The sequence below is a fragment of the Carlito syrichta genome, unplaced genomic scaffold (genome assembly GCF_000164805.1).
Source record: "Carlito syrichta isolate Samal-C Ts95f unplaced genomic scaffold, Tarsius_syrichta-2.0.1 Scaffold302327, whole genome shotgun sequence".
In the NCBI taxonomy this organism is placed as follows: Eukaryota; Metazoa; Chordata; class Mammalia; order Primates; family Tarsiidae; genus Carlito; species Carlito syrichta.
The window spans coordinates 1,156,199-1,169,356 of record NW_007246423.1 but is presented as its reverse complement, the minus strand read 5'-3'; the positions used below and the strand labels follow the sequence as shown (position 1 = coordinate 1,169,356).

At 41.1% G+C, this 13,158-nt stretch overlaps 1 protein-coding gene across 5 annotated transcripts in view; it reads right to left on the bottom strand.

Annotated features, from left to right (window-relative positions):
• SLC39A12 (solute carrier family 39 member 12) overlaps positions 1–10,569 on the bottom strand; it is a 79,956-nt gene extending 69,387 nt beyond the window's left edge. For 3 of the 5 annotated variants that reach the window (XM_008056345.2, XM_008056342.2, XM_008056343.2), the window contains exons 1-3: positions 10,261–10,569; positions 9,003–9,349; positions 1,276–1,557 (exon numbers count right to left, since the gene is read on the bottom strand). In XM_008056345.2, coding sequence (XP_008054536.1) covers positions 1,276–1,557; positions 9,003–9,349; positions 10,261–10,285 — 654 coding nt within the window. In that variant the 5' untranslated portion in view covers positions 10,286–10,569. The remainder of the gene's footprint in view (positions 1–1,275; positions 1,558–9,002; positions 9,350–10,260) is intronic. The other 2 variants (XM_008056347.1, XM_008056346.1) reach the window with 2 other exon arrangements.
• Between the last annotated feature and the right edge of the window lie 2,589 nt (positions 10,570–13,158).

Genomic DNA, 13,158 nt, shown 5'->3' with positions numbered 1-13,158 from the left:
GCACTCCAGTCTGGGCAACAGAGTGAGACTCCAACTCAAAAAAAAAAAAAAAAAGAGTTGATGGGACTATAGATGCACACCATTATACCTGGCTAGTTTATTAATTTTTATTTTTGTAGAGACAGGGGTCTCACTATGTTGCCCAGGCTGGTCTTGAACTCCTGGCCTCAAGTAATCCTCCTGCTTTGGCTTTCCAAAGTGCTGGAACTACAGATGTGAGCCACTGCTCCTGGCCCAGGAACCCTTTTTTCTAAAATGAAAACAGAAAGAAAAATATGACCAGAATTTGAAATTCATAGGATTAGAGTTACTGGATGTGATATTCACAAAGTCCTTAGCAAACAGCCTTTCCACTTGCTCTGCCAATAAGAAAGATTAAGCATATTTACAGCAAATTGGAGGATATGTATGCTAGTTGTTAAGCCTCAGCATGATTGCACAGATACCTTTGGCTTCCTAGAAGCCAGAACTGACCCAAGACCAAAATTAGTCTATACATGTCCATGAATAATTCAATATTTTAAAAAACCAGGTTTCTCCGTACTCCTCAAAATGTGGTAATGGCTTCTAATGAATTCTTCAAGAAAACATGACTCAAATAAACTTTATGTTTGGAGAACTTTATCTGCTGAAACCTCCCACTGCAAACCAGAAAGCAAAACCTAATTAAGAGGCCACATTTTGCTGGAATCATAGCAAAGGCAAAAGAGAACAGCTGAGAGCTGGGACAGAGGAGAAGCATTTGAATGAACCCTGTACACAAGTGGCACAAACCAAAGCCACAAAAGGGGTACTGTCTAGTGCCAAGGGTCATGAAATATGCTTTTTACAAGCTGCTTCTTTGGGGAAATAAGTAATGATACTCTCTCAAATGGTTTTTGCCTTCTTTTATCCTGGTCAGAAGGCAAGGCAAATAGATGCACTGCCCTCTACCACTATAGCTCAGTCCTTGGAGATGAATCAAAAAGCCTTGAGTCACACTTACTTGAGTGCCTGGGGGACTCAGGAGAAGAGGAACACCTGGGCTGTCCACCCACCCACCCAACTTCTGGCTAAAACTCATCTTCCGGCTAAAACTCATCTTCCAATTGGCCAACAAATACTTTTGGATTCAGAATTTTAAATTATGTTGCTTAACATCCCATAACTAAAAACTACAAATACTTAACACCCTTAGAAGTCTTTGAATATCTTAGAAACAAATAAGGAACAAAAGATATGGCTCTAAAACTGCATGTTAGTAGCAGGGCCAGTTAGCAATTTTGTGCATCTTACCTGGCTCCTAGGAGTGTCAAAGTACTGCCTGGTGAAAGCCAGAATATCTTCTGTCTCATTCTGTGAAAGGAAATAGGAGTCTTCCTGCTGCCTGAGGCTCAGTAGGCTGTGTAGATAAAATTTATACTCTCTATTACTCATGTTGAGCTTGGAAGAACAGATCTCGTCACGATGAATAATGTAATAGAGGAGGAGAAGAGAAACCCTCTGGACCACTTCCTCTCTAAGCTGATCTTCAAAATTTCCTCCAGCTATTAGTAGCAGTGCATCTGGCTCAAAGCACTGTGCAAAAAAAACAAACAAAAAAAGCAGAAACAAAGCTTAGCAAATAGTCCCAGAAAACTCATGATCACCGGGTGCCCATTTCTTGTTACTTTATGAATAGAAGGGAAAAGTAGTCAGATCCAATAGTCAGAATCAGATAAGAGCATCAGGGTTGGACTTCTTACACAACTAGAATGCCCTCCAAAGGAGTTTTGTTTTTGCTTTTGTTTTTTATTCTGACTAAGAGTGATTCTTCTGTCTCCAAGTACAGTTGCCACAAGTTGTTGATTTATTACCTTATGTAAAATCAGCTGACTCTTTGGCTTTTAAATTGATGTCCCATTGCAATTAGAATAAAATCCAAACTCCTTGTAATTTTTTCCTTAGTAAGGTTCCTGTTTCCTCTTTAACCTTGTCTTAACCTTTCTCCATCATCTCACTGAGTTTCTACTCCTGCAATGTTTTGTCAGTTCCATCAAGTTTTTTCTCACCAACTTTTGGGTCTCCTTGTTACCCTCAGTTCTCAGGTCTAAGTTTAAAGTGTCACCACCTCAGGAATACCTTCCCAAAGATTTTCAACCTGTGTTCTCTAGCACAGTGCTGTCCAAGAGAAATACGAGGGGGACCCTCCTCCCCCCCCAAAAACAGAATTTTTTTTTGGAGTGTGAGCCCCTTGTAGTGCAGGCTTTTGCTGCTAGGTAAGTATTCTAAGAACCCATTGGCATCAATGTACCAGCTAGCATTTGGCTTCAATGAATTTTTGGGGGAGATTCTTTCAACGTGTTTGCCCATTTCATGATGGGTGATTTAAGAGCACACCTGCCCACACCACACTCAGTGTACAGCAGTTTTTGACCAAAACCAGTATGATCCCTGTATGCCACCCTTGCTATTCATTCAATCTCACTCCGAGCAACTTTTGTTTCCCTGGTTAAAAAAAAATTCTCTAAGGGAAACATTTTGCCAATGTGAAAGAGATGAAACCAAAGAATGGCAGAAGCACTAAAAGGTATCACAATTGATGAATTCAAAAACTGTTTTTGAGCAGTGGAAAAGGCCTTTCCCATATCTTACCATCTTTATAGTACAGACCCCCTTTTTCTTACTCTTTTCACATCTCCATACTTTATTGTTCTTTGTTAAAATGGTATATAAGCCCCTGGATCTAACTGCTTCTTTAGGGTTTTCACTTTCTCCTATGAAGTCCTCCATACCACATTAAAAAAAAAATTTTTTTTTGAGTTGGAGTCTCACTCTGTCACCCTGACTGGAGTGCAGTGACTGCTCCTGGCTACTGCAGCCTCCACCCACTGGGCTCCGGCCATCCTTCCACCTCAGCCTTCCAAGTAGCCGGAATTACAGGCATGCGTTACCATGTCTGGCTGATTTATTGATTTGTTGTAGAGATGAGGTCTTGCCAAGTTGCCCAGGTGGGTCTCGAACCCGCAGGCTCAGGCAATCCACTCACCTCAGCCTCCCAAAGCATGGGATTACAGGCTGAGCCACCGAGCCCGGCTACCACATAAAAATATTAACATCAAATAAAGTTTGTATGCCTTTAATCCTGTACATCTGTCTTTTATCAGTTCAGCTCACGGGTCTCAGTCACAGAACCTAAAAGTGTGAAGACAAAGTATTTATTCCCCTGTACTGTGATGCCTTATTTGTTTTGGAAACCACAGTCACATGCCTGGGACCTGGAATCTGAGAAGTTTACATAGCATAAGAGGGTTGGGATAATAATGTAAGATAGTGAGAAGAAGACAGACACAGAAATTGTGGACAGGAAGTCATCTTTACAAGAGAGACACTGCCTTCCTTCAGAGATAGTTAGGAAGCTCCTGAGAATTTTTGTAGGATCTGAGAGGCAGCTCCATAGCACAGCAACAGCAGGCTCAGAGTGAAGGCACTTAGGAATGTCTGTCCTGAGTCCCAGAGGGATTTGTCTCACTGTGGGGACAATTTACTAAAAAATCTATTAATCTGCTGTCTAAGGTAGAAGTTTGAGGGATTCTAATTCAGTATCTGCTGTGCAACCCACTGGGTAGCATCTGGTGTGTACCATCTGAATCAGGAAGAAACAAATGTCATCCATCTCCAAAGCAAAGCATAATCATGTTTTTTTTTTTTTTTTTACAAAGCCACACAGATTTTATTCCCTCCCTAACTCAAATGCAGGGGGTCAAGAACTCAGCAAACAGAAGTAACACAGGGGTCCCAACAAGGGCAATTCTCAATGTGAATATTAGCTTCATCTCTGAAACCATGGCAGCCCTTTTCTGTTCCCTAAGTAGCCCACAAGAACAGTCCATGCACCAGTGTCTGTTGGCAGGGCTGAAACCAAGACCCAAAGAGGTGAATCAATTGAAAGAAAAATATAATGAAGTCATTTTTTTGTACCAAATAACCACTTGAAACCAAACTCTTAGAATATTAGTCACCACTTATTGACATCCAAGTGCCTGGCAATGTGGTGAGTGTTTACGCATTCAGGCATTCCTTGGTGCATCATCTAATTTGTTCTGGAAAATGTTTAAGATAATGAATGTTTTAATAGTGGGAGCCCTATTCCATTGTTTCAAATGGAAAAACGGTGTGTCCCCAGCCTGTAACAACCTACCAAATATTTCCATATAATATAAAGCATTCAGAATACCAATTACTCAATTATTTAATGCATAATGAATTAATGGGCATATTTGTGTGCACAGGATGCTGTACAGAGTCAAATATGGTTTATGTTTTTTGTTTTTAATTTCCCCTATCAGGAAAATGTACCCACAGTATACATAAAAACCAAGTCTAAGAGAGGGTCTTGCCTAAAGCCACACAGGTAATGGTAGTAAGTGTTATAGGTCTCAATTCCTGCTCCACCAGGGATAAACTCTATTCTCTTATGTCTTTCTTTAGTGCCATGGAGAACACGGGCTGTAGACCCACCCATGTACTTAATGAGAAGCCCCTTCAATCAGTAATCTTTCCTCCCTCCAATTTGGTAGGAAGAGAGGTCAATTAGGAGACTCGGAGATTGGTCAGACTCTAATATCAATCAGAATGAGAACATGATACAGCCAAAGGGTTGAATGAGTTTATGTTGATACACGTTCGAGTGCACCCAGGTTGTCTGATGAAGCTGGGTGGGTTGGAAGGGGGGTGCCCACAACACAAGGATGCTCATGAGGCCATCAAACCACAAACATGTGGCAGGATTTGGTGGACGAGCACACAGCAGAGTAGTGACCACATGTCAACCTGTGTGAGGGACCTGAGAGTGCTATTCATTCGTGTTTCCTCTTCACTGTCTTTGCCGTGTACACTTCTAGGGTTGGAATAGGAATGGCATGGGACCCCAGGGCACAGGGTCTCCATTGTAATCACGCAGGTAGGCATTGAAGGACTGGTACGTAAAAAGTATGCATCATGGAAGATAAAATTGCTCTCTAACTTTGGAAGGTTTGAAATAGTTATGGAAGCATCTTATTTTGTCTGACTAGAAATTTTGATCACCTTGAATGAACAGATGTCACATTAACCTTGTTTTAAATTGTTTTTAAAGTTTCCTACACAACATGGGTGTACTTGGTTTTAATTGTTTGAAACCAACTGTTTAAAACTTAACTGTGAGTCAAATGACCATGGGCTGAAAACATTGCTTCCTTTTACAATGTTTGACTCTTAGAGAAGTTACCTTAATACAGATGGTGGTAGCTTGAGAAAATAATATGGTAGGAAGCCTCAAGAAAGTTAGTATAAAATAATATGAAGTCTTCCTGAAGGCATAGATATGACAGAAAGCGCTAAGGAGCTGTTGGGTGACAACGGGACAGGAATTTTCAATTCATCACCACTAGATTTGTTTTGTTAAAGTTTTCAGCAGTTGGCTCACTGTTTTTGGAAGATGTTTAGCAAAATTTTGCAAATACTGCCATCGCATAGGCATCAAGACCCGCCCAAGGTTGCTGCTGCTGGTGAAATAATTCTTTGTGAAAGAAGAATGTACTCATTCAGGAGTAATCCATTGAGTTTCCTTTTAATCTTGTCAGGTGGAGGCATAAGATTTAAGAAGAGAGTGAAGAAAAAAAAATCTCTACAGATTCTGGGAATTCGTTTTAATGACTTCATAAGGAAATAAACTTTGGGGAAAGACTGATTACGGTTCTAGGAGAGGCCCTCCTTACAATCTAAACAGACAACTTGCTACTTGGTAGTAATTGTCTGTCACACCCTGTAGCCACATCAGAGGGCCTCCCCAGCTGAATTCGGCTTTGTTTGTCACTTATGCCAAGTGAGTGCCTCAGTGACAAAACGTGACACAGTAGTTTTCTTCTACATTAATAAAGCAGCTGTTAGACGTGCAGGATCAACTTTAGAGGTTTTAGATCCCCAAATATGTGTAAAATTTGAGTCATGGGTAAATCTACTGTTGTCTTTAAGTTCTTGGATTTGTGTAAGTTCTTTTTTGGGGGTGGGAGGTGTTGAAGGGCTGGTCAGCAGTTGACTGTGAAACACAAGAGGAAAGGTGTATTTCGTTTTTATTCTGTCAGACAAAGAACGGGAAGGATGTCACTGATGGCAGATACTGGCTCTTTAGGGTCTGCAGCAGATGTAGTGGCTTTTTTGATTGACAAAAAAAGGTCTTAACTGAGAGGAATTAAGATGAACTTGTTGGGTAAATAAGTTAGGATAAAGCTGAGTGCTTTCCACACTTAATCCCATGACAGTTATGACCCATGAGTCAAGGATGGGGTGTGAATTAAATGGAAAGCCTTAAAGCAATGGTCCTGTGCCTTGAATATGTCTGAGAACTGCCTGGAGAATTTGGTTATTGTCCTATATCCTGAGCACCTAGGACAGTTCAGGGGGACTTGGGGACAGACAGGAGGGGGATTCTGAGGAGGGTTCAGACATTGTTGTGGGGTACAGGGACTATAAGGGAACAGAGAGAACTTAAGCTCCCCAGCTTGTGCATATATGCCCAGTGGACCTCAGAGAGCTCTCCCTGAGGAGTGCATAACTGTCCACGTGGTCCTCACAGAGATCTCCCTGAAGAACCCATACTCTTCCATGTAGTCCTCACAGAATTATCACTGAGCAGTTCACACACATCCCTGTGGTCCTCACAGAGATCTTTCTGAGAAGTGCAAACACATCCACATGATTCTCACAGAGATTTCCCAGAGGAGTACATACACGTACATGTGGTCCTCACAGAGATCTCCCTGAGGAGGAACTCATTCCTCAGTCTTACAGATGAGAAAGTCAATGTTCTGCATTTCTTAACACTAGAAGGTGCCAGAACAAGGCTCTGTTCCTTTCAGAAACCTGTGTAGGATTGTGGTTGTCATCATTACTGAAGTGGAATTTATTCTTTTGGAATTACTTAATCCCTCATTAAGTTCATTAAAACTACATTCTAACCCTTCACATTAAAGAAAGAAAAGCCAGAATCAGGCAAGAATATCTATTTTCAAAGGCTGCAGCTTGAATGATTTTATTTTTAAATGCATAATGGTCTCAGATCTTCGGATTGATTTTAAAAGTTCTTTTTTTACCTAGACCTAAAATTAGAAACTTTTTTCTCCTTACAAATTCCATATGCTTACTTCCCTCTTTTTTCAGACATTTAGGGATATGAACAAGACAGAACCCCTTATCCTCCCTTTGACCACAGAATTTCTACAATGAACCCTGCCTGTCAGCAAAGTCCCTACAAATGACAAAGGAGACACGCCAACAAGCTGAAGCCTTGTGGTTTGTGTCAGAACCCAGGTGTTTGTGAAACCAAGAGAACTGTTTCCTCTTGCTTTTCATGAATGACACGGAGACATTTCCTGGGATCCTCCCTAATGGGTGATTCGGGTGAGCTGCAAACTTCTGAGCAGGCAAAGCTTTGTTTCATCTCAGTTTCTTTCACAGAGGAGGAGAATTATCAGCAGCAAGAGGGTGAAGCTATTAAAGACAGTGTTTCAAATCCTAGGAATGAAACTAATTCAAATGGAGACCAAATTGACTCAATTCCTGACGATGTCACAGAAAACAATAAGCACAAAACAATCCTTCCCTTAGCTCTGAAAATGGAGAACAATTTTGCGTGTTTACATTCTCCCCAGCAAAACTAATATTCAACCAGCCTTAATAAGGCACTTCATGTCATTAAAGGAGAACATTCCCCTGAAGCAAATTCTCAGAGGATATTAATAAGATATGATTTCTGGTTATTTCCAGTGGGATGCCTTATGTTGCTATCTATATATATTAATGTCATCATAGATGAGTAGCCTATTATAACACCTTTCCTCTGGGAACCATTGGGTATTTTAATAATTATTAAATTATTTATTGTTCACACAAAGCTGAGAAAAATTTTCTCTACGAGCAAGACCTCTTCTATTAGGAAAAAAACCCCAAAACATTTGACCAGGAAATGTCCCCCATTCACCCCTAGAACTATACATGATTGAGAAAACTCTGCCCAAATGTATTTTGGAGGCAGTTATTACCATTGGTTTTATATATTTATTCATGTTTTTGTTTATGCATTTGTGGTTCCATCCTCAAAAAATTCTCATCAGTCAGGAAAGGGATGGTAAAGAATGCTTGTGTTGGATTTTGCTTACAACCATTTTAACACAACGATTCTCACTTCCTGGGCTGGTCCATCAGTCCCCTACCATGCTACCCACCCACCCTAATGAAGAGAGTCTCAATCATCACTGACATCACATTAAAAGTTACCTCTGAAGTGACTTTCAAAAATTCCATCCTAGACAAGTGAGATCTCACTTTCTGGAGGATGAAGCCCCAATATGGGTAGCTGGGAAAACCTACCCAGGTGATTCTGACATGCAATCAGCGTTGAGATTCACTTTGTTGAGTAGGCTAAGCCTGTGAATTGGGTCTCAGGAGCCATGGGTCTAATTTCAGCTCCACCTGTGGCATTCCTCTCCTTTAGCTCAGTCTCCTCATTTTAAAGAAGATGATTATCCAATCATTAACTACCCACCATGCAAAACACCAGAAAACACCAATTGATAGCCAAGAAACAGTACTCAAAAATTCAACATTAGGAAAATATTAGATTGCTATTATTATGCTAAACAAATAGCATGTATCTAACTAGTCACATGCAAATTCACTGCAAGCTCAAAAAAAAAAAAAAAGATGAGTAAACCAGAAAGAAAAGAGAAGTAAAAGTTCATGCTCACAAATAAATACCTCTAAACGTGCAGAAGGGCTCTAGAAAGCCCTACATACTACTACCTTTTCAACAACAAAAATTCCGTCTCTAAGTGCTATATGCAGACTGTTGAATGATTTGTTGTATCCCAAATATGAAAGTTATTTCACCACAGTGCATTGCCCATTTGGATATTAGAAGATTTGCATTTGAAATCCGTGGCTATAGAATCCACTGCTCTCTTTTGCACATGCCCTGATACCTGAACCCATCTTATTTCACTAACCAGATTGCAATTTCCTGGCATTCCAGGTCTCCTCCGTGGGCACCCAGTTTTTTCCAGCAATGTCTTGATGAGGCTCCTTGACTGGTTGAGGGGTGGGTGGTCACCAGCAGAGAGAACCCGTAGTAGGTCTGCCAGTTGGCTTAGACTCCCAATGCCTCTGCTGTCCTGGGTTGAGGATTTGTCTGTCTCAGTAGAGGGAACAAAGCTGAGTAGAAGGAATAATGGCACCGAAAATACTGAAAGCTTTGTCCAGAAGCACATTTCCAGTCTTCCTTTACCTTGAGTCCGTCTTGGATGGAGATAGGTGCGTTGGCATTCACAGGGTAAACTTGTAACCAAAGGAATTTCTGTGGTAAAGGGGAAAAAATAAAGGCTTCAATTATGTGCCTCCAACATGTTTGAAAGGATTCATTAATTGGGTGGCTAAGCTGATTTGCAATGACAAGCTGTTTCTACACGTCAGGGGGTCTGTAGGTACTTTATAACCCCAAACAGCAGGCAACTACCAGGGCTATAGACTTTCAAACTGCAGAAGAATAGCCAAAAAGTGTTAGATTGTCTCTCCCTGAACTAAACATAGCATCAAAAATTCAGAACAAGTTTCTGTTTATCTGCAGGTGGTGCAAGTTATAAGACCTACAATAGGAAACACCTTTTTTTAATCCATTGTAAAGAACTCCAAGTGATTTGTGAGCCTCATCCCTAAACAAAAATAGAGAAACAATACATACATTCTAATAAATTACGAATATAACATTGAATTAAAAGGTTTTAGGCAAGGAAATAGTAAAGTCTAGAAAACACGGGTCAATTTTTAGTTTATTAAAAGTCAACCATACAATGCATCCATGTAAAAAAACTATGTGTACCCCATAAAGTTACTGAATTAAAAAGAAAAAGAAGGGTCAAGACTCCAGAGTATGAAGTATCTTAGGAAAACAAGAGAATTTCAAAACCTAAAGAACATGATATACCCACTCACCCAGTGGTCATTAAAGAAGTAGGAGATGACTCTAGAACCAATCAGCTTTCTGGAAGAAAAAAAAAATCTTTTCCACTGATGGCTTAAGGGACACAAACTGTTAACAGCATCTCCTGTCAAACCCTAACCCAGAGAAGAGCTGGTAATGATTGTGAATTAGTAACAAACTACTGGGATTACTTTCATGGTTAAAGGAAAAGAAGAGTTTAAGATTCTTTTGTTAGCATTTAAAAAATGAGAGAGGATGATATAAACATTTCTAACCCCTGTGCTTACCTTCAGAAGAAAGAAAAACGATCATTTATCTGGAGCTCCACTGCCTTTTAAATCTCAGAGTATTTCACAGTTACAAAGTCCCCTGTTTTTAAAATTCTTTGACTGTGCTCTGGGAGCTAGAGAGGATTATTGCAGCCCAGAGAAGTTTTCAGTTGCTATGGAGAGGGCTGCTCAGAAGGTAACAACGAAGGTGAATAAAAGTTAAAACTTTCTGTCTGGTAAGTTTTCAGGATAATCAAATAAGTGTGATGCACGAATTTGACTTTTTAGATCAATATTTAGCCAATTTTCTTAGACTCATCTACAGTCACTTGCCTTTCAAGGGATAGAAACTGGGTCAGAGGATTTTGCAGAAGGGAAAGGCTTTAGTATAATTAGAACAAGATTCTTTTTTTTTCTTTCCAGTTAATTCTTTGATAACTGTTTTACCCAGACTCAAACCAAGGATTTGTTGAAAAGATTGGCTCTCTAGAACCTTATTTCTTTCACAGGGTGCAAAAGTCTAAAAGGTTTAAGGCATCTCATATTACGCAGTCATAAAGAAGAACAAAATCATGTCTTTTGCAGCAACATGGATGTGGCCGGAGACTGTCATTTTAAGTGAATTACTGCAGAAACAAAAAATGACCACATGTTCTCATTCATAGATGGACACTAAACATTGGGCACACATGGGCACAAAAACGGGAACAACAAACAGCAGGTACTGCGAAAGGAGGGAGGAAGGGGGGAAAAGGCTTACAAAACCACCCAGTGGGTACCATGCCCGCTACTATTGCCTTCACACAATATATGTATGTGACAAAGTCTCCCAATGTATGCCTTGATTCTTAAAAAAAAAAAAAGACTTAAGCCCTTCTTAAATAGATGTTTTCTTTTAAAATAGTTATTTATGTACTAGTGGGAAACTGCCGGGGGGGGCACACCTCATCAACAAGGGTACCTGCATAATGAACATTTGTATACCTACCCCTGAATTGTACCCCACATCTTCAAGATAATACAAAAAAATAGTTATTTACTTAATGATTTGTGTTATAGATCCGGAGGATACAGGAGCAGGTTTGTTACATGGATACATTGCATAATGGTGAGGTTTGGGCTTTGAGTGTACCCATCACCCAAAGAGCGAATGCTGTACCCAACAGGTAGTTTTTCAGCTCTCATGTCCCTCCTATCCTCCCCGCTTTTGGAGTTCCCCAGTTGTCTGTTATCTCCAGTAAATAGAAGTTTTCAAACAAAAAGTACTGGTTGAAGAAATAAAGTTCTTCACTGAGAAGTCAGTGGTGCAATTGGGGAACTTGAACCAGCTCCATATACAGTGATCTCTAGCATGGGTGGTAGGAGTTATAGGCCAGAACCTTCAGGCCCCGCAAAATGCAGCCTCTCTAGGGATAATTATAGTGACTAAATGACCGAAGGAACAAACAAAGTGGTACATTTTATAGGAGGCAAATAGATTGTTAAAACCTAAGGTTTCAGAGTGGACAGAGTACATGCACATGGTATGGGAGTTGAGCCTGCTGGGGGAGAAGCAGAGGGAATTAGGAGAGAGAGAGAGATTGGGATAACTAATCTGATCAGTCACAATTGGATATGAAATGTGGGAACAACGGGGTGGGATAATCCTGAGAGAATGCCAGTAACACTGATAGAAGTATAAAAGGCAAATATTACTAGAAAATTCCAGGCTTCTCTTTAATAAGACATCAGGGAGCACTTGGGTCGATCTAAACCGGTCAAGGGAAGTGGCCTGTGTATTGTGAATTCTATGGCGAGATTAACTAGAGTCCGGAATCATCAGTCAACATGGGAGTTGGACTAAAGTCATGCCCTTCAAGCTGAGGGCCCAATAGAGGCAGAGAAGTGAGGACAGAATGGGCCCGGAACTAGAGGGGTGTTGGACCACAGCTTCCTGCCGGCTCCTCTCAGTGCCCCTTGCCATCCCCATGATGGGGACCCTTTGAACATCATTTATAGGCTTAGCCCTGTCCTAGTCTCAAGTACCGGGTTAAGATGTTACTAAGAAAAAATATGGCCGGCGACACTGGCTCATGCCTATAATCCTAGCACTTTGGAAGGCCAGGGCAGAAGAATCACTTAGGGCCAGGAGTCCGAGAGCAGCCTGGGCAACATAGTGAGACTTTCATCTCTACAAAAATAAAAATAAAAACTTAGCCAGGGGAACTTGAGCCCAGGAGTTTGAGATTGCAGTGAGCTATGGCCATGACATTGCACCCTAGCCTGGGCGACAGAGCAAGACCCTGTGAAAAGGAAGAAAGGGAGGAAGGAAGGAAGGAAGGAAGGAAGGTAGGTAGTGGGTGGGTGAGAGAGAAATAGCCCAACACCTATTCATCATAATGTCTGATCCTTCTGTAACCTGATACCTCCAGGTCCCTGTGCTTTGACCTTTATCCTGCAGTTACCCTTCACCTCCTGGCCCAGCTTCAGTGACCAGATCCCTAAACCTGCTCAAGTCCCACTGTATAGCCTGTCCCTTTGCTGCAGGACTGGATCCTGATTTGCTCTGACCAGTGCTCCTGAGACAGAGCTCCTTTTCTGGAAAACACCACACAGCCTACCCCTCGTGGGGACACCATATGAGGTCCCATAACTATGAGCCACCTCTGGGCCTAGCTTCCCCCCGGAAGCCCCTTTACAATATTTTCTTCTTCTTTTCTCTCTCTTTTTTGTTTGTTTGTTTGTTTATTTTTGGAGATGGGGCCTCACTCTATTGCCCAGGCTGTGGTACAGTGGCACACTCATTACAGCCTCGAATTCCTGGGCTCAGAAATGATCCTTCTGCCTCAGTCTCCTGAGTAGCTGGAACTACAGGCATGCACCAACACAACCAACTATTTTTTCAAACATATTTTTGTAGAGATGGGGTCTCAATAC